Source organism: Vulpes lagopus, chromosome 1, assembly GCF_018345385.1.
Source record: "Vulpes lagopus strain Blue_001 chromosome 1, ASM1834538v1, whole genome shotgun sequence".
Classification (NCBI taxonomy): domain Eukaryota; kingdom Metazoa; phylum Chordata; class Mammalia; order Carnivora; family Canidae; genus Vulpes; species Vulpes lagopus.
This window is the reverse complement of record NC_054824.1, coordinates 10,348,216-10,367,686: the sequence shown is the minus strand read 5'-3', so window position 1 is coordinate 10,367,686 and position 19,471 is coordinate 10,348,216. Positions and strand designations below refer to the sequence as shown.

Sequence of the window (19,471 nt, the reverse complement as noted above, 5' to 3'; positions counted from 1 at the left end):
CCAACTATTTATTCTACTTCAGTATCTAGTAGGCATCTCATGCTTACTCCTGATAGGTCCATTCTTGATCTTCCTTCCCCCCTCAACCTATTCTCACTAGGCTGGCCAATGTGATTCTATCAAATCTATTGAATAGGGTGGATCACACCACCCTTTTATTTAAAACTCCCTAATAGCTTCTGGTCACTCTCAGAATAAAAGTCAAAGTCCTTACCATGCCTTATTACACTCCACCCAGTCAGCCCCAAATCCTCTTTGCCTTCTTTCCCTAGCACTCATTCTGCTGTAGCCACACTGCCTGCTAGCTGTTCCTACTCATGCCTAAAGGCCTTCCCATTTGCTCTTCTGCTTCCCCAGATAGCTCATTCCCCAGATGTCTGCATGGATTGTTCCTTTGCTTCCTTCAGATCTTTGTTCAAACATTACCTTCTCATTCAGGCCTTCTTTGACCATCCTATTAAAATTACAATGCTCCTTCCTACCCACCTTCCCTAATTTCTCTCTCTGTGACACTCTAGCTCCAGGTTTTTCTGTTTTATTTCATGATCTCTCTCTCTCACCCCAGAATCTAAGTTCTGTGAGGGATGGAATCTGTTACCTGATGTATCACGAGTGGTCAGGACAGCACCTGGAGCCATAGTAGGTGCTCAATACATATTTGTTAAAAGCATGATGATTTATCTTTCTACCAAAGAACATGGCCTGCACATCCTCTCCAGAAAACCAGTTTTCCAAAGATAGGGATCAGATTAGGGATCTGTTAGTTCTTCTTTACAGTGTTGAAGGGACTGCTGTAAGGTACACTGCTGTGTTTGTGTGACAGGTAGAGCATTTGCTACGAGCCCTCCCTGTTCAGTCCGACCATTCACACTTGCCCTTTCGGCTAACCATGTGAAACTGAAATACCGTGCAACGCTTTTACTGTTTGTTCCCAGGTATTCTTTTTACTCTGTAATAGTATGTATTTTTGCCTTCCACAAAATGCCTCTTTTTAAGTATGTTATTGTAAAGATTAAGCTGGTAAGTTATTTGTTGCAATAAAATAGCCTTCAAGATGGACATATTATCATATCTTGTATTTATTCTACTTTCTACTCATATTAAATAACTTCACATTTAAAATAAATAATTGCTGCCCACCATAATAATACACTTTGCTTTCATCAGAGGTCATAGTAAAAAGTGACTTTGGGAAACACTGACGGGGGACAGTCACAACCCACTCTCATGCTGAGAGTACTTTCTGGCTGCTTCTTGAGGAGCAATGCCTAACTCAACAGGGCATGACATCAGATTTGAATAAATCTGAGGAAATATCAAAATTTCATTCTCCCAGTTCTGACACAGAAAAGGACAAACTGCCTGTAGTTATTCATTCTCCCCCCACCATTTATTCCAATAAGAAATACAGAGAAATTTGTAAACTTTATTCACGACGCAGAAGTTGAGATGAATAAAACAGCTGGCGGTGGCATCTTGTCTCTGAGTTTGATTTATAAAAATACTAGTGAGCACAATTTTCTGCATTTCCTTTGGGGAATGATGAAGACAGTCTTTTTTATAATTATAAAACTTCAGACTTTGATGTCATTTATCACAGTACCGTCTGGAATTCCGGAAATGTTCGGTCAGGGGTGACTTGGGTATTTTTGGACTTGACATTTGATAGAAGTTGGGTAACCGAATATCATAGTGGTATGTTTTTCCTGTATATACCCTGTCATTCAAGGCATAGAGTTTATCTGCAATGTCACTGCCAATTAAAACTGAGAACAGGCGGGAGATGTAACGATGTTGGGCGAAGAGCAAATATAATTTCTTTCTCCTCCAAGACACATACCGACAATCAGTTTCTGCTGTGAGGGTTACCTAAAAAAAATGTAAGGTCACAAAAAACAAAGATTAGGAAGCAAGAAAAGTTCTGCCTCTCTTTTTTTTTTTTTTCCTCCGGTTTTAAATGAATTTTACTTGCTGCTTTTTTTAGGTTAAAAAAGTTCACTGACTCACAATATATTATAAAAATGGAGGGGAATTACAAAATGTATTGCTATATATATAATTTATAACATGAACAATCACAATGTTGTGCCCAAACTTATCTCTTTTCAAAATCTGGATATCTATATTTTGCCTTTTACAGAAGTGAGAGCCACTTGATACTAAAAAATAATAAAGTTGGCTAATGCCAGAAGTATTTTTCCAAGTTAGTCCCCAAGACTGCAGACATTTAGTTCTACTCATTTCTGTAGCACAAAACAGAATTTATTTACCTATTCTGCATATGTATATGAATTTGTATTTGTAACAAATACACAAGTGTATGTTACATGTATTAATCGTAGGAAAACAATACGCCATAATAGATGGAATCCACTGAAATGATTATCTTTTGAATTTACCAACATAGCAGCAGAGTAGTGACAGTTTAGCATTTTTTTTTGCTAGAAAACTAAAATCTATCAGCATTTAAAATTTTAAGGGGACACCTAGGTGAATCAGTGGTTGAGCGTTTGCCTTTGGCTTGGGTCATGGTACCAGGGTCCTGGGATTGAGTCCTGCATCAGGCTACCTGCAGGGAGCCTGCTTCTCCCTCTGCCTGTGTCTCTGCCTCTCTGTGTCTCTCAGGAATAAATAAATAAAATCTTTTTAAAAAATTAAATCTTAAGAATCACTCATTTTGTAATAAGGGTGGACTTTTATTTTTTAATCTTTAAAAAGATTTTATGTATTTATTTTACACAGAGAGAGAGAGGGAGAGGGCACAAGCAGGAGGAGCAGCAGAGGGAGAGGGAAAAGCAGGCTCCCCATGGGGAGCCCGATGCCATGCCACCCTCAATCCCAGGAGCCCGGAATCACAACGTGAGCTAAAGGCAGATGCTCAACCACTGAGCCATCCAGGTGCCCTAAGGATAGGCTTTGAAATTCTTGGTGTTTAGATTTCTAAACGGTGGCAGTGACAGTGTTGTTTACATTCAAATCTCAATGAATTCCATTTTAATCTCCCTATATACAGCTAACCCAAGGAAAATCTAAGAATTTCTATCATGGACTCCCTATAGGTCATATATGATGCCCATGCCTTTTCTTGTCACTGGACCTACCCAGTGACAGTCATCAGCAAGAGTCAAACAGAACTGGGAAGTCACGCATGCAGCAAAGTACAATCTAAAGTGAAATAAATAATAGTGAAAGGGAATAAAGGGGAAAGGAGAAAAAATGAGTGGGAAATATCAGAAATAACAGAACATGGAAGACTCCTAACTCTGGGAAACGAACTAGGGGTGGTGGCAGGGGAGGAGGGCGGGGGGTGGGGGTGACTGGGTGACGGGCACTGAGGGGGGCACTTGATGGGATGAGCACTGGGTGTTATTCTGTATGTTGGTGAATTGAACACCGATAAAAAATAAATTTATTATTAAAAAAAATAAAGTAAAATAGGAGTTACTGCTCTGCCGTCTGCTGTTTTGTTTTGTTCGCCTGTGTTTAAAGAAAGGTGTATGGGGAAGAGGCAGTTGTCACTCTGAGGTCTAGTTATCCCTTACCTGAAAAATGCCCTCCTCCGTGGGCCTCAGGGAGTCCCATTCAGGAGAATCCAGGAACTGGAAGGGGAAAATGTAATGCAGAAATTCGCCGTCAACTGTCACTCTGATCCTACCCAAACACAAAGAACATCATTTATGAGAGGAGGAGAAGGCAAGCACATAGCTGGGGGGCACGGGGGAGGGAGCAGGACTTCCAATCTCTGATGGACTTCATGGCTTTTAAAATTTTGTAGGATAAAATATTGAATTCATACGTTACAGTTTACAGTAAGTGACAAAATCTCCTGTAAGATTCATGTACTGATGTTCCTCACACAGTTAGGATTCTGGAATATTGGGTGAAGTTCATCAGACAATGCATCAGGGTGTACATTGATGATATGTGCCCATTTGTGTGTATATATTATACTCCAAGAAAAAGTTTCATTGCACTCAGATTTTAAATTAAGTAGGAAAACACTGAAGAACATAAAGGAGTACTGCTGTAAATACCCTGTAAACCAAACAGTTAAGCTTTTTAAAGGCATGAATAATCACATTATTGTTTCCTCCCCCCAAACTTTCTGTTTTCAAAGTTTATATATATACAGCTATAAATATAAAAAATATATATGGTGCCCTCCCCGCTTCTAGCAGGTGGGCAATTCTAGCATTTACTGAAAAAAAAAAATCATTATAAAACCTAAATGCTCTGTATTACTTAAAGGAATGCCCCCATCAGAGTCTATTTAAAGTACTCTGCATGCCAACATAAGTCTTCTATTAATTCAAGCTGGCATCGTCCTCTTCTTGACTCTCAGTGATTAGCCTGGAAACAAATCCAGACAAACCCACTTGTACATTTGATTTCTAAGAAGAAATATTAAGGCTCAAGATTATATCCTGCTGCAAGTAAATAACAGCATGTACTCTAAAGGTCTATGTCCATGACTCACGTGTGTGTCAAGGAGTTTCTCATGCCCAGTGCTAAAAACTGCCCAGACCTATGCTATGCCGAGATGGCAAAGTGTAACAGAAAGAAACTCCAGCTAGTAGCTAACATAGAGGAAATGACTAATATAGAGCAAGCGCCAAGAGTACAAACCTTCCCGAAACAAGCAGGGAGAGTTTATCAATGGAGGTTTTCCCCTGCATGGCATAACAGTGTTCCTTCTCCAAAGTAACCACTTCAGAGCTCAGAGCAATTGTTCTGAAGACGGGCAAAGAGGTCCCCAGCGGCTGAAAAAGGGAGCTGTACAGTAGCTGGAATTCTCGAGAAAAAGTGATGCTGCGAACTTGATACGCAATGTGAACAAATTGCATGAAGCAGATGACAAACAGGACAAAATTCCAGGAAAATATGTCGGCTGCACAGACATCTACCCAAGCCCAGACAGCAGAGCAGAGAAAACCCAACCCCAGCAAACTGAAGACGTAAAGGAGCCCGAAGAAGCCACTGCCACCCATGAAACCTACTACAAATAAAATACTGGCAAGATGGTAAATGGCTCCTTCGGCCTCTTGCTTCCAGGTGGTGCAGACTGGGTGTTCATCGATTAGGTTCTTCCATAAACTTGAATTTCTTTCCATGGCTGTGCTCCTGTCTGGCTCACTTTTCAGTTGACACGAGAGGATCCTGAAGCAAGTAATTAAGTCCTTTGCTTTTCCATCATCAGCGTCTGGCCATGTCTTTATAAAACCAGAGAAGGCCTAGATGCTGGCGTTGTAGCGATTAAGGGTTTTGTGTGTATGGATCTCGAAAAGCTAAACATCCCATGCTAGCTTCTTTAAGTTCATTTGGGCTGCTGATTGAGATCTAGTCCACAAATATTTTGTGGTTTCCTGGACAAGAAAAAGAGAAGGATCTAATTAAATAAGCACACTTGAGAGGTATATTTAAAGGAGTCACTAGCATTATTAATATTCAAGCTGATAGACTGTTTTCTATGAAGTTAGGCTATTTTAAGCATGGGTCAAGTGTTAAGTTTCTAGGATGGAAAATGTGTATTCTCAGGGTTATGCTTAATAATTAATAATGATAATAAATTATTCACCAAAATTTTAGTATTTGAGGGAATTAGCTACCTACATATTCTTCTAGAAAGTTAGGTGCCATAATCAACTGGTCTTCGCAATAAGAGCTCGGTGTGCCTCAGAATCACTTGGGACAGTGACTAAAAATGCAGATTCACAGGCTGTGTGTAGGCATACTGAGTCAGAACCACCGAGGGTGAGGCCTATGTGTTGGTATTTTGACCATCCTCCCCGCCCCTCCCCGCACCCCCAAATGATTTTGATGCATCAATCCATGGCCTTTCATGGCCCACCCTCTGAGAGAGATGTTTGACAATGTTATTCACTCTCTACAGATGAGGAATTTGAGGCCTAAAGAGACCAATTAGTTTATCCCAGGTCACACAGTGGGCGGGGCGGATCACAACTTTGGCCTGGATCCTGGATCCAATCACCTGGCCTCTCATGAAAGGTATTGTAAATTAGGCGCTGTAAGGAGCCCTAATAAAACAATAAACATAAACACATAATTAGGAGTCAGATTTTAAGAGCACATGGGAGACTGTGAATATGCTTAGTGAGTTAGATCAAAACTATTTGAGAAATGTCAATTCAGATCTACTTCACCGTATTGGAGGCTAGTTCAGGTTTAAAGTCTGCAGCCATCGAGCTAAATAAATAATATTAAAATTCCTGCCACTTACGCATTTATTTACCAGATGGTCAAAAAATGTTACCAACTTGTTCCTCTGCACATATATTCTCTACCCTTTGAGCCATATGGTAAAAATGCTAATGTGTGATCTGAGTCAGGAGCGATTTAACCAGGATGATAGAACGGTAGGATGTGTATCATTTACCGCCAGGTTTCTCAACAATAAATAGTTCCGATGTGAAGCATTCATTAGATTGAATTTTTAAACCATGACAACCTTCAGAAGCCTTGAACTTAAGGGCTATATTTAGTGTTTTTATTTTTGAGATGGATTATTTCCAGAACACCTGTTAATAAAATATCGGATATCACAGATCTTGTCTCATAGGAAAAAAAAATACACACAGAGAGGTGAAAATGACTTAGCTGAAGTAAAAAGAGGGAACAGTATAATCACCAACAGAATTAGAAATGGGAATAAGGCGCTGCTACTGTTGGAGCTCTTGGTTTTTCACCTTGGATAGTGATTCTTTTCTCCGCAAGTAATGACTTTAAGAATGTCACCAGGTGAATCATTAAAAAAAAAAAAAACAAAAAAAAACCTCAGATCTACAACTTATATTGTTATTTGTACTTCAGCGACTTTCACATGTACTCGAAACATCCCGTTTAAAACATCCTCCTAATTCCGGCCTCCCCCCATCACTCTGTGAGATGATGAGATTCCGGGCAGACCAGCTCCTTGAACGTGTTCAATTTCTCCTCTTTAAACACAACACAAAATTATCCACTACTGGATACTCACAATAAAGAAAAAAAAAATTTTTTTAGTACAATGAATAAGTAGTGAGAACTGCAGAACTCCAGGCTGCAAATGTCAGTCTCCCTGCTGTTTTACTTTTAAAACTAGGGTATTTTAAATGAATCAGTTCCTCAGGATACCCAACATAGCCACCAAAGCTGATATTAAAAAGCACTGCGGGCAGAGCTCTGAACTTTGGTTTGAACTCCCTTAAAAATTCATAATCCCCAACAAAATGTTAAAATGATGCTGACAGAGAAAGGCCATGTAAAACCTTTGCGGCCATGCAGAAGGGAGCGTATGGGAATCTCGTCCCCTGAAGATCCTGACTTGGGGGACAGACTGGGCCACCTGCATTCCAGGAGTGTGACCCACTGCCATCCCAAGAAGAACTGTGCTTCCGGCCCTCACCAGCCGGCTTCTGTTTCAAGAAGCTGCAACCAAATCATCCTCCCCTCCTTGATACTGTATCACTCAGCCCAGCAGCACAGAGTGCTGACTTGCCCTGATTAAATTACTCCACACCCAGCCTTTCTCCACTTGGTGTGTTTTTATTCAGTCACCAAAACAGATGTATTTTATTAGAAGAGAGAACTGACAGGGGCAGGTGACGGGCATGAGTGTTCCCCTGACATGTGCCAGCAGCACTATATGGCTGAACATGATTCATCCACCAGCTGCCTGCTTGAAAGGCCTGTGGGCCTTAAGTCATGTTTGTGAGTAAATAAATGTGCAATGCCTAAGTGGCACAGTGGATCTCTCGGGCAATAAAGCCCCATCTTCCCTGCAAAAGAAATGGGCACACGGAGCTACAAATGATGGAAACATTAAGTGCAAATAAACACATGAGTTCCAAGCTTCCCCCTTTTTATAATAAGACCCTGAGCTATAAAGGAATAGGGGCATTTAAAGGTGTGGCCCCGGTGGCCCAGCGGTTTATTTATTTATTTTTATTTTTTTAATTTTAATTTTTTTTATTTTTTGTTTTTTATTTTTTTGGCCCAGCGGTTTAGCGCTGTCTTCAGCCCAGGGCATGATCCTAGAGACCCGGGATCAAGTCCCACATCAGGTTCCCTACATGGAACCTGCTTCTCCCTCTGCCTCTCTCTCTCTGTCTGTCATGAATAAATAAATAAAATCTTAAAAAAAAAATAAAGGAAGGTGCAAGGATGCTCTGTGAAACGTGATGGAGACCTGGTTCCAACGGATCAAGACGGCCAATCGGTTCACACTCGTTATCTCACGGCATCACACTTGGTGCCACGAGGGAAGCAGATGCTAACCCATCATGCCCTGCTCACAGATGGCAAAGCAGGGCCCGGGACTGGCTAAGCAACCAGCTTCAGGTAGGAGAGGCAGAGAGGCACGGCTGCAAGGTGGAAGGCCTCTCCTCTTTCAGGGCCTTGCCCTGGCCAGCAGGCAGTGCCACCTGGCAAGGCTGTGACTTGATAGCAGCATGTTGGGGGACCTGGGGTATTGTCAGGCCTGGTTGGCTGGGCAAATAATAATCCTAACACTGAACATGTAAGACCCACCACACCCGCGTGTGCTGCTCAATCCACAATGCTTACCGTACAGCCGGGGGCGGGGGGCAGACACAGAAAAGCCACTAGTGAAATAATTTGCTGTATTATTACCATTACTCAACACCGACTGACTTCCTCTCCAGGCCTCCGAGATTCCCCAGGGGCAAAGGCAAATGTTTTCGTATTTCTGGCACTCAGTGAATGCTGATTGAAGGCCCTGGTATCCAGGTGCAGGCATCAGGCCTTCTCCACGCCTACTCTCTATCCGACTTAATGGATATTCTAGCATCTTCGGTCACCCAGGGGACCAGAAGTAGGGAAAATCCCAACATCCAGGACAGTTAGGTACAAAACCGCGACCAGGGGGGAACCCTACTTATTTAAATGTCTGGCACGGCTCCCAATTCGTAGGGGAATCCTTTCGTCTTCATACAAATTGGGTTCCCTAAGAGCAGCTGAGTTTTAATCTGGTTAAAAACAACAACTCTCGTAGCTTGTGGTGTGGCGGGAGTTTTGGTTGCTAGGCAACCCAGAAGATAAAAATTCCATCAATATTCTCCTCATTAATTGGAAGAGGTCCTGCTTTGGCATGCGTTCCATATGCAAAACAATCATTTGCCTAATGATGGTTTTCTCTACGTGTCCTCAAGGAGGTACACTTGCTCAGGACCTCAGTGCCAGACATACTCAAAAAGCATCTCACGTCATCTTCGCAGGGACCCCACGGGGAAGGTACGAGATCTCCATCTTACAGATGAGAAAATTGAAACTCAGAGAGGGGAAGTAAATTGTTCCAGGCCACACTGCTAATATTGGGATTAAATTCCACCCGGTTTTGCCTGATTCTGAAGCTTTAGAGCCTAAACCACATTTATTATTCTGCTTCAGCGGTACCAGGATTTAGAAAATGTAGGCAGCGGTTTCCTTTTGGCTACTTAGATGGACTCAGGCATGTGTATTCATCAGTAAAGCAGAGGTAATTACCACCTGTTCTGTTCACTTTTCTAAAGGGGGGGCTGCTAGAAGATTCAAATGAGAAAATCTATATCACATCTTCTTGGCAGACTTTAAAATAACACAGAGATGTGCTTGTTGCTTGGATGTTACAGAGCTGAGCCTCTTGGAGAATTAAGTTTTTAAAAGCTTCCTTTCACGCAGCAGATTACAACCGAAGACAGAAATACAAATGTTCCTTTTGGTGGCTACCCAATTTAAAATGTTTAATTCGAAATTTACTCATTCCTACAGGGGTGATCTCTGTGTCCTGACCTGCGATGGCTGGGAGGGGGAGGCAAACCCATCACCAAGCCACCCCTGAGTCTTTACTTTCCAATGGCCAGTCTCTGGAAGACAACAATGATCTTCTACTTCAGATCAGTGTTTAGTGCTTCCCAGCAGGTATCCTCAAATCACTTAGACCAGAATCACCCAGGAGGCTTCCCTGGCCCCACCCCAGAATTACAGGAAGGGACCCTGGACGATGCCATTTTAATAAGCTCCCAGTTGATTCTTAGGCACACCAAAGTTTGAGGGCCATTATTTTATGTTGTTCCTGAATGGTTTCTGAGTTATCCTTGTTTGTTCGCAGGATCTAAGCTTTGTTGACTCCTGGCTGACCGCTGGCTGTCCCTCTATGCTGATCACTGTGTGTGCTTCTGACCCCTCAGTCTGCCCAGGGCAGCAGTGCTGGTGTCCGCGCTCCACTCTGTGCCTAGTCAGTTCAGTTCACACTATTGCTTAGAAGAAGGGTCCTAGTCTTAGCTGTGCCTCTAGATAGTGTGATCTTTAATCTTACTAGACCTGTTTCCTTATTGGTAAAATGAAAGTGTTGGACAAAATAATATGAGGTCCCTTTTGGCTCTAAAATGACATGACTCTGTGTGATAAGGAATAGAAGAGTTTTCCTAGCATGGGCTAAAATATAGAGCTGAGTGGCGGAACTGAATTAGGACTGCAGGTCTTAACACCAGGTCCATGAAGGGCGGGGTGGGGGGTGGGGGCGGCCCACTCTGGAGATCGCTTCCTTAATTACTTACAGCCCATGGTTGGGGCCCAGACACTGGCATTTTCTGATGTGCAACCAGGGCTAAGAACTATTGGCGGGGGCGGGGGGGGGGGGGTGAGGCTGAGAGACAGCAGAACAGTCTGTAGGGTGAAGGATCAGATTTTAGTTCTTATTTTGAAGGAGCTGGAAAGGCACATTCTCGCCTTATGTGTTCTCATTCCTGTGCTTTGCTCAGGTGAGGAGGCATTTTCCTTCCTTACCACTCATCATCCCAAGAGGGCTCAAGGCTTGTGGATGTTTTGCAGCAGCCTTTCCTTTTAACAGGGTGGCCTGAAGTGCACCTTCTAACTCTGAATTTTTATGGCCTTTATTATCTTTCAATATGTTATATTGGCCACTTAAGGAAACATATATACGTATACACACACATATATATTTTTAAAGAATCGTATTCCTCTTTTAGTTTAAGTAATTTTCCAAAAGAAATGAATGTAGTATTTTAAAATGTCAGCTTTATTGGTTGGTTATTGTGTGTGTATGTATATATATATATATGGAAATATTTATGAAATTCCCCTCTGTCCAGAACACAGTGGGCCTTCAATAAAAGTTCAATGACTGATAAGGATAACATTGCTCGGGTATAAAAGCAATATTCAGAATAGTTTGGAACAAGTAGGAAGCCCAAGTGAGATCTAGCCAATACCTGGATCAAGGATTTAGACATTGGACCAGAGAGAAAGGGAAGCATATATTATACTACGAGGAAGAAGTGAAAGGAAGAAGTGCCTCTACTGAGACAGGGGAACAAAGAAGAGTTGAAGACCCTTGGCCATTGTAAGAGATCCCAAAGTTCAGGAAGAAATCAGAGGAAAGAGGAACACAGTTTTATCCTCAATCAAACTAATAGTCTTAATCTAGCAACAGTTCACAGCAAAAGATAAGGGGCAGGACAGTGGAAACTCTAAGAGTTACTGTTACACAGGACAATCCTGAAGAAAGACCGGGGTTGGCAAGATTCACTACCAAATGAGTGCAGAGAGAATTAGAGTTGAAATCCGAAATGCCCGCGATCAGAGGCCTCGGATAGAACTCCAGAGTTCTGCTGTCCAACAGGGCAGCCATTAGCCACCTGTGGCTGGTCTGAATTGAGGTGTGTTGTACACATGAACTTCAAAGATTTAGTACAAAGATAAAGACTGTGTCATTAATAACATTAACAGTGATTCTATGTTGAAATAATGTTTTAGAAGTATCGGGTCAAAGACAGCATTAAAGTTAATTTTGCCCATGTCTTATTTTTTAATGTTGCTACTAGAAAATTTAAAATTACACATGTGGCTTGCATTATATTTCTCTTGGACAGTGTTGGTCTAGAGCCTCTCAAGTAACAGAGAGAGAAAATGAAAAAGACTTGGCACGACACTGTGCAAACAGCACATATGTATAATGTATAAGTGTATAAATGTGGAAAAATTATCTAAGATTAAGAACAGAGTTGATATAAATGTAAATTATATTGGCTACAATATTCATATGCTACAGTCATCAGATGTTATCCATAGCATAGATGTCGCCATCTGGTTTCTGCCTACATAGGTGGCCAACCCTACAATAGCTCTTGGCCTCTTTATCCTACCAAGGAAGTCACTACTTTTAACTTTTGCATTAGGAGAATTATGCTTTCGCAAGGAATTCTATCACATTGTTTCATTTTCGCGTTTCATCTTCTGATGATACCTCATGTAATACATTAGAAATCCCAGACAAATAATCTCATGCATTTTGTGGTGGAGATTGAATTGTGGCCTTCTGGGTTCCAGAGGGTCCATAGCAGCCTTTGTTTTCATGTAACATATGAGTTTCTTCATGCACCACGAGGCTTCTGGGCTGGAGTATGCCTTTGACCATACCGCTGAGAGCTTGGCTTCTCTTCAGACTTGAGAAAATTAGAGAACATGCCAACATCCCACGCTGGACTTCTCTGACTCTCATGTCTTAGCTAAAGTCCATTTCATTACCTCCAACTGTGTCTGATCTCTCACTTTATCACATAGGCAGGATTGTAAGATGGGCTCCAAGATTCCTGTCTCATTGATGCACACATGCTATAATTCTCTCCTTGAGTATGGCAGAGCCCCTGAGTGGGATGGGACAGATGCTTTCTTGATTAGGTAACATTCTGTGGCAAATGGTGCTGGAATAATCACCTGTGATTATGAAGTTATTAAGATTGTAGGACTGGAGAGGGATTGAAAATCAGAGAGTCATGTTCCTACTTGAATGGAAGAAAGCAAACACCATTTTGTGAACTGCTTTTGGGGGCCACAAGCTGGCAGTCACTTGAGCCGAAAGAAGTCCCCAACTAACAGTTACCAAGGTAATGGGAATGTCAGTCCTACAACCACAAGGAACTGAAATCTGCCAACCACCTAAAGAGCTTGGAAGAGGACCCTGGGCTCCAGATGAGGAGTGCAATGTAGCTGACACCTGGATTGCTGTCTTCCAATGCCCAGAGGATCCAGTTCAGCCATGTCTGGACTCTTAACCCACAAAACTATGTGATAATGGATTTATGATGTCTTCAGCCACTGGTTTGTGGTACTTTGTCACAAAGCAATAGAAAACCGATACACACAGTTATGAGTACTTCCTGTACATAGGCTTTTCATTAATCTAATAATCTATATTTTATGATGGAGTTGGAATACAGCTCTATGGAGCAGAAGACACTCAATTCTTGCTAGATTTAAATCAGGAAAATCAGATAAGAACAGTAATACTTTTGAAGAACAGTATCTAGAAAGCAAGACACTAAGCGAGGCCCTGAGAATTACATGTAAATTCACTCTGGTTCCCAGCAACACGTTATAGGTTCTCCTTCAATGGAGTCAGATAGCCCCAACACTGTTAAGCATTTGGACACATGAGCAATTTCCAGAATAATTATGTCATTCATATGAAATCTCTAAAATTCCTGGAATACCAAGTTTCCTTGGGTGACTTCCAGCTTGTAAAATTGAGCCATATGTATGGGGCAAATACTTGATTTCTCAGACACATTTAGAGATTAACACTCAAAAGACAGACTACAGAAACTCAAATAGCTCTGTAATTCTTCTAACTATGTGACTCCAACCAAGTTCAGGTTGCGTTTAGCCATAAGGAATTAATGCAATATTTAGTTGCCATCTCCTTGAACCATTTACAACTATTACTACTACTACCACCACCACAGCTACCAACATCTAACATTTACTGAGCACTTACCGTGTGCCAGGCATGTTTCTAAGACTCATAAAATATTATGTTATTTAATCTTCACAACTTTTCGAAATATATAGTTCTATTGTTCCCATTCTGCAGAGGAGAAAACTGAGGCACAGGGAAGTTAATTAGGCAGCTTAAGGATACAGAAAGCTCAGCTTCACTCCCAGGCAGACAGATACAAATAAAGACACACTGCTCCATGTACAGTTTGAATCTAAATATCTGGACTTACTAGAACAAATCAACAACATTCTTGTTTTCTCCCTTCAGTTCTAGAGTCAATGAATTTAAATGTCTTCTTAAGAAATTACAATCTTTTGAGCAATACAGGGATAGGAAGGTGGGTCCCACGCTGAATCACTCAGTGTCCTAAAATTCCTAATTTGAAGAAACTCAGTGAACCTCTTCTTCTCAAGCGATGCCATTTGATTGCTTTTAATAAGAACCATGCTCTGCTTTAGGTTCTTCTGACTTCTCCTTAACCTGGAAATGGTTAAAGGCACAGGCAGGCCATTCACTTTTGAGCAGCTGCTATCACGTCATGCAGTAAGTTCACCAGAGATTCATGATGAAAACTGCAAGACAAGCCGGACCCACAGTCTTCTCTTGACACCTTCATTTCCTTTCCCTCCAAGTGACCTATATGCAGCAAATGAATTCACTTTTCTATGTGTATTTAGTTCAGGTTCTCGTGTTCCTTCCTGACCAACATGCCTAACAAGCTCTTGTGGTCTAGCTAAATGGCTAGTCTTTTCTTTTTCATTTTTTCTGGCTAAATAACCAGGTGGACCACACACCAGGGTCAGTGATGTCTGAAACCACCAAACCAACTATTACTGGTGCTAAAAGGAGCACTTCTTCAGGGTCCTGGGATTTCCTGTCAAGGTGTTTGCACAGAGATAGGAGCTTTCTCTTTGATCGTGGGAGATTGTTTACTGTTTGGTCCTCAATCTACATGCTCTACAGTCTTTCCGTTTCTTCTTTTTTCTTTCAGCCTCGTTTTTATTGGCTCTGTAATACTTGAAGTTATTCCAGCCATAGATATTTCCTTTTATTTTTGCAGCACTGCCTGTGGATAAGCAATGCAGATTATTCCCTTATTTTTGCTGCTCAGGAAGTGTACATATCCTCTTGATTCCTTCAAAATGTTTGATTATTTCAAGTTTCTCTTAATATTGAAGCTTTCCTTTTGCATGCATTATTTGACATTTTGAATCAAGAGGCTTAGACATTCCTGGATGTTGAAAGAAGGTGTTTTGGGACAGAAAAGTTCACCACTACAAAAGAATAGAACACAATCTTGCAGGATAACATGTGGTGAAGCAAGGTAGCTGGTAGATGTTTCAGGTGTATGTGTATTTGTATTTTGTGTACTCCGACATGGCTTAAGTCACTGATGGTGGTTTAATATGTTCACCTGGAGTTTTGGTTGAGGAAATGATGCACAAGCAAGCAAAAAAATGTGTGCTACGCTCAAACTGTTCCCTAAGATTTCAATCGCACTGACAGGATGCTTATTTTCAAAAACAAACAGTGTAACACAATTGACTGTGTCATCAACTTTCAAATGGTCAGGAATATACTGTTAATTAAGATGCAATAATTCAATAAATCCCTGCTCTCCTGGAGTTTACATTTTAGTGAAATTCAAATGTTGATACGATTTAAGCTTACTTTCAATTATGAGATCTATATTAAATAGCTAAAAAATCATATCAAATAAACTTAAGTTACTTAAAACTCATTTAAAGTCAGTTGTTGCATACTAAATTTTTAAATACACATTACATTTTAAGAGGCAGTCTAAAGTCTTATAAATCAAAATGCAAACAGCCTTGTTTTTTAGAATGTCCATCAAAGACTGAAAACAAACAAACAGGCAGACAACCCTAGAACATTATTTGTGTCCCTGGAGTAGCACCACACATATTAATACATATGTATTAATTAATACATGATCTATATGCTCACTCACTCCTCACTACCCACCAGCGAGCCTAATTTGAAAAATTTTAAATACAAAACATTTCAAAGAATTAAGATCCATGAACCCAATGACCAGAATTAACAAACATCACTGTCATTTTAAAAAATCTATAATTTAAAAATTCCACAGAAACTGAAGATGGCTGTGGATTCTTCTCAAGAACCACTTGTGAACCTCTTCTTCTCAAGCCTGCTATTTGATTGCTTTTAATAAGAACCATGCTCTTTAGAGATCAACTGACTTCTCTTTAACCTGGAAATGGTTAAAGGCACAAGCAGGCCATTCACTTTTGAGCAGCTGCTATCATGTCATGCAGTACGTTCACCAGAGATTCATGATGAAAACTGCAAGACAAGCCGGATCCACAGTCTTCTCCACTCACTCCTTATATTTAATTGTGTTTATCCTTCCAGTCCATATAGAACAATTTTAAAATTGCAATCTAAAATGCAGTGTGAGATTAGAAATGTATCTTATGTGTTTTTTCCAGGTCCATTCTTAAATTTTTTTCACCTACAAAGACATATACAAAGAGAAAATACTATATAATAAATATCCATATACCTATTACCCAGGTTCAACAATTATCAAGATTTTGCTACATAGATTTTTTTTTTAATTAAAAGCAAAAACTGTAACTACCATTCATCCTATAGTTTGTTCAGTCAATAAACAAACACCTACTAAGGGAGACAGGGAAAATTATAGTTAGTTGTGCTCTTACTATGTGCCAGGCAGCAGATCTTCCATTTCCTGACCCATTTGGGAGTCACAACACCTCTGCAACCTCAGTAGTTTTATCAGCATTGTTGGGAGTGAAAAATGAGGCTCAGAGCAATGAAGATTCTTGCCTAGGCTCCGCCAGTTGATTCTCTTTCTAGAACCAATTTCATAGTGTGTGTAAGAGTCACCAGAGGTTATTATTCTGTTGAGGAATATAAATGAAGAACAAAATGAGAAGGTCTCATTTTGGGTTTGTGTGAATCAATCCCTGTATTGAGTTGGAGGGCAACCCAGCATTTGTTACAGAGGCTCTGAGACAGTGACTTTCAGTTATTTAATTTTTAAAAATGCCTGTTGTAACTTTCACTTTAAGACATTTTCCTGTAACTATTTGGATAACAGAGAGAAACCTTTTTCCTTTTCCTCAAAAAAAAAAAAAAAAAAAAAAAAAAGAAGAAAGAAAGAAAGAAAAGAAAAAAGAAATCTGATTAATGATTCAATATACTCTTGTAAATTCTTACTTACTCTCTATAGCTCATGACCCCAGTTGACCAACGACCATAATTACAAAAAACAATTTCAACTGCAATTTGCAGGCTTGCAGATCGATCCACCATGGATATTTTCCAAAGCAGTTTTGAAACTTCTTCCCTGCCATGTTGCTTATTATGTGTTATTATACACTACAGCAAACACTTCACAACCTTTCTTGATCTTGATGATTCCAAAATAAGCAGACGTGAATGCTCCAGTGTGTCAATGCTATTAGTCAGTCCTGTGGTTAAGAGGATGGGAGTTTGGTTCTCCAGGACATATTTTTATTTAGTAGCCTAGAATGTCACCATTTAGAAGCACGGCATGCACAATGATTCAGCTATTCTGAGGCACTGCTGAGACTCAAGAAACTCAACTATCCAGTGTCTCCCAGTTGATAGGTATAAAATTTTAGGGCAGAAAATGTCTTACTCTACGTTTCGGTTTGTATTGGTATATCCTAAACTCTCCAGTCTTCAGGGCAGGAAAGAGCCTTAAAGATCATCTGGGATCAGCCGGGCCTCTTCATCTTGCAAATGTGGAAGCAAATCCACCTTTTGTTTATATTTTGTTTCATGTATTTCTTGTTGGGTTTTCCTTTTTTTCCCCAAGAGAACAATGCCAAGTTACTGTACTGACCCGCAAGGGAATCCGACCATGCGACAGTCTCTGATATTAAAATAACAGAAAACAACTGCCACCGAACCTTAATGTGAACAGAGTCCAAGAATTTTTTAAGGCTGCCCTAAAATGCAGTTGCTGTGCCCAAGCTTGCAAGTTCAAAAAAAAAAACACCTAACTACAAGAGTCAGAACAAAAAGTGGGGAAGGAAGATTGTCCCACTCTTGGTGTTTACTAAATCAAATTAAACTATGTTCAAAAGTGGGCTTCTAATTCTACTTTTCCGTTTATGATTCACATGTAGCACTTTTTCACTTTTTTTGCAAATGTCTCCTGGCTAAAACAATTTCTATTTTTTGGCCATAGCCCTATCACTGTGTTTTGATTCTTTCATCTTTTCCTAAAATACAGACCCTTAAAATGTCTTATACCTCTGGAACCCACCTTGGCGAGGAGGTAATTTAGTGGGTTTGTTTCTCTCCTTCCCCGCCCCTCCTTGCAAGGAGGATCCCCCAACAGAGAAAGCAGGTCAGCGCGACCTCGGATGAGGCAGCCCCGGCCCCGCGGGCCTCCTGCAGACCTGGGGGAAGCAGCTCCGGCCGCGGCACTTCCCCACGAAACCCCAAGAACACGGGGACCCCTTGGGTCAGCTTCTCTGGCTCCGAAGCCTGGCCTCTTTCTTTGGGCTGCAAGGTGCCCAGGGCAAGGGGGGGGGCCAGGAGCTGGGGCGGGCGGGCGGGGGGCCGGTCCCCGGGGCCCGAGCGCGCGGAGCTGCGGGCGGCGCCACCCCCACCCCCACCCCCACCCCGACTCCAGACTCCAGACTCGCGACTCCCGAGCGGGGCCCGCGGCGCGGAACACGCGGGTCGGCGGCCTCGCAGCCCGCACCCCGGGGCGGGGCCGGTAGCAGCCGCGCAGCCAAAGTTGCACGGAAGCGCGCGGGGTGCGGGGTGCAGGGGTGCAGGGGTGCAGGGGTGCGGGGTGCAGGGGTGTGGGGGCAGGGGGTCAAGGGGGCGGGGTGCAGGGGTGCAGTGGGTGCCGGGTGCAGGGGGTCAAGGGGGCGCGGTGCAGGGGGTCAAGGGTGCGGGGTGCGGGGGTGCAGGGGTGCGGGGGGTGCAGGAGTGCAGGGGTGCAGGGGATCAAGGGTGCGGGGGTGCAGGGGTGCGGGGGGTGCGGGGTGCAGGGGGTCAAGGGGGCGGGGTGCGGGGGTGCAGGGGTGCAGGGGTGCGGGGTGCAGGGGTGCGGGGTGCGGGGGTGCGGGCCTCCCCGGGGCGGCGGAGCCGAGGCGCCCCCGGGCTGCGCTCCTTACCTGCCTTCCCGGCCCGCGCACAGCTCGGGTTCGCGCCCGCCGAAGTTTCCAGCCCACCACACCGCCCGGCCGGGCTGGGAGGCGCCGCAACCCCCGCGCCCGGCTCGCGCGCTCCTCGCCGCGCACCCGCCCCGGTCGCGCAGTGTGACCGCGGCCCCTGCGGAGCTCGCGCCGGGGAGGGGGGGGACGGGCGCGCGCCCCGGGGCGCGGCGGGGAGGGCGGCGGCGGGGGGGGGGACCGGGGACGGGGGGGGCCGGGCCGCCCCAGCCTCCCGCCCGCAGGGCTGCTGCTACACCTGGCGGCCGCTGAGGACCGAAGTTTGCCAAGACGCCCCCCCAAGTCTACGCTGATCACCTCACCAGATAAGCCGGGTATTCGCAGCTGGGGCGCAGAGCGAAGGAATCGAGTCCGGACCGTGCTCCCGCCCGCGGGCCCTCTCACTCCCGCACCTCGGCACCCCCGCCCGCCCACCCCAACGTGAGATGCAAGACCCCAGTGGGGATAT

The 19,471-nt window shown here is 43.0% G+C and overlaps 1 protein-coding gene and 1 long non-coding RNA gene across 4 annotated transcripts in view; one reads left to right on the top strand and one right to left on the bottom strand.

Moving 5' to 3' along the window:
* LOC121496460 overlaps window positions 1–19,471 on the top strand; it is a 127,793-nt gene that overhangs the window by 14,778 nt on the left and 93,544 nt on the right. Inside the window, exon 1 of one of the 3 annotated variants that reach the window (XR_005989247.1) lies at window positions 16,780–18,350. The exons of 1 other annotated variant lie outside the window; for it this stretch is intronic. This is a non-coding gene — a long non-coding RNA (uncharacterized LOC121496460). Of the gene's footprint in view, window positions 1–16,779; window positions 18,351–19,315; window positions 19,444–19,471 lie in introns of those variants that run through there. One more of the 3 variants, XR_005989243.1, reaches the window with a different exon arrangement.
* On the bottom strand, window positions 1,413–19,120 carry POPDC3 (popeye domain containing 3). The gene is made up of 4 exons (XM_041764762.1): window positions 18,967–19,120; window positions 4,627–5,363; window positions 3,543–3,651; window positions 1,413–1,869 (listed from the first exon to the last, which is right to left on the bottom strand). Exons 2-4 carry the CDS (start codon window positions 5,109–5,111, stop codon window positions 1,588–1,590), a joined length of 876 nt encoding a protein of 291 aa, XP_041620696.1. The 5' UTR covers window positions 5,112–5,363; window positions 18,967–19,120; the 3' UTR covers window positions 1,413–1,587.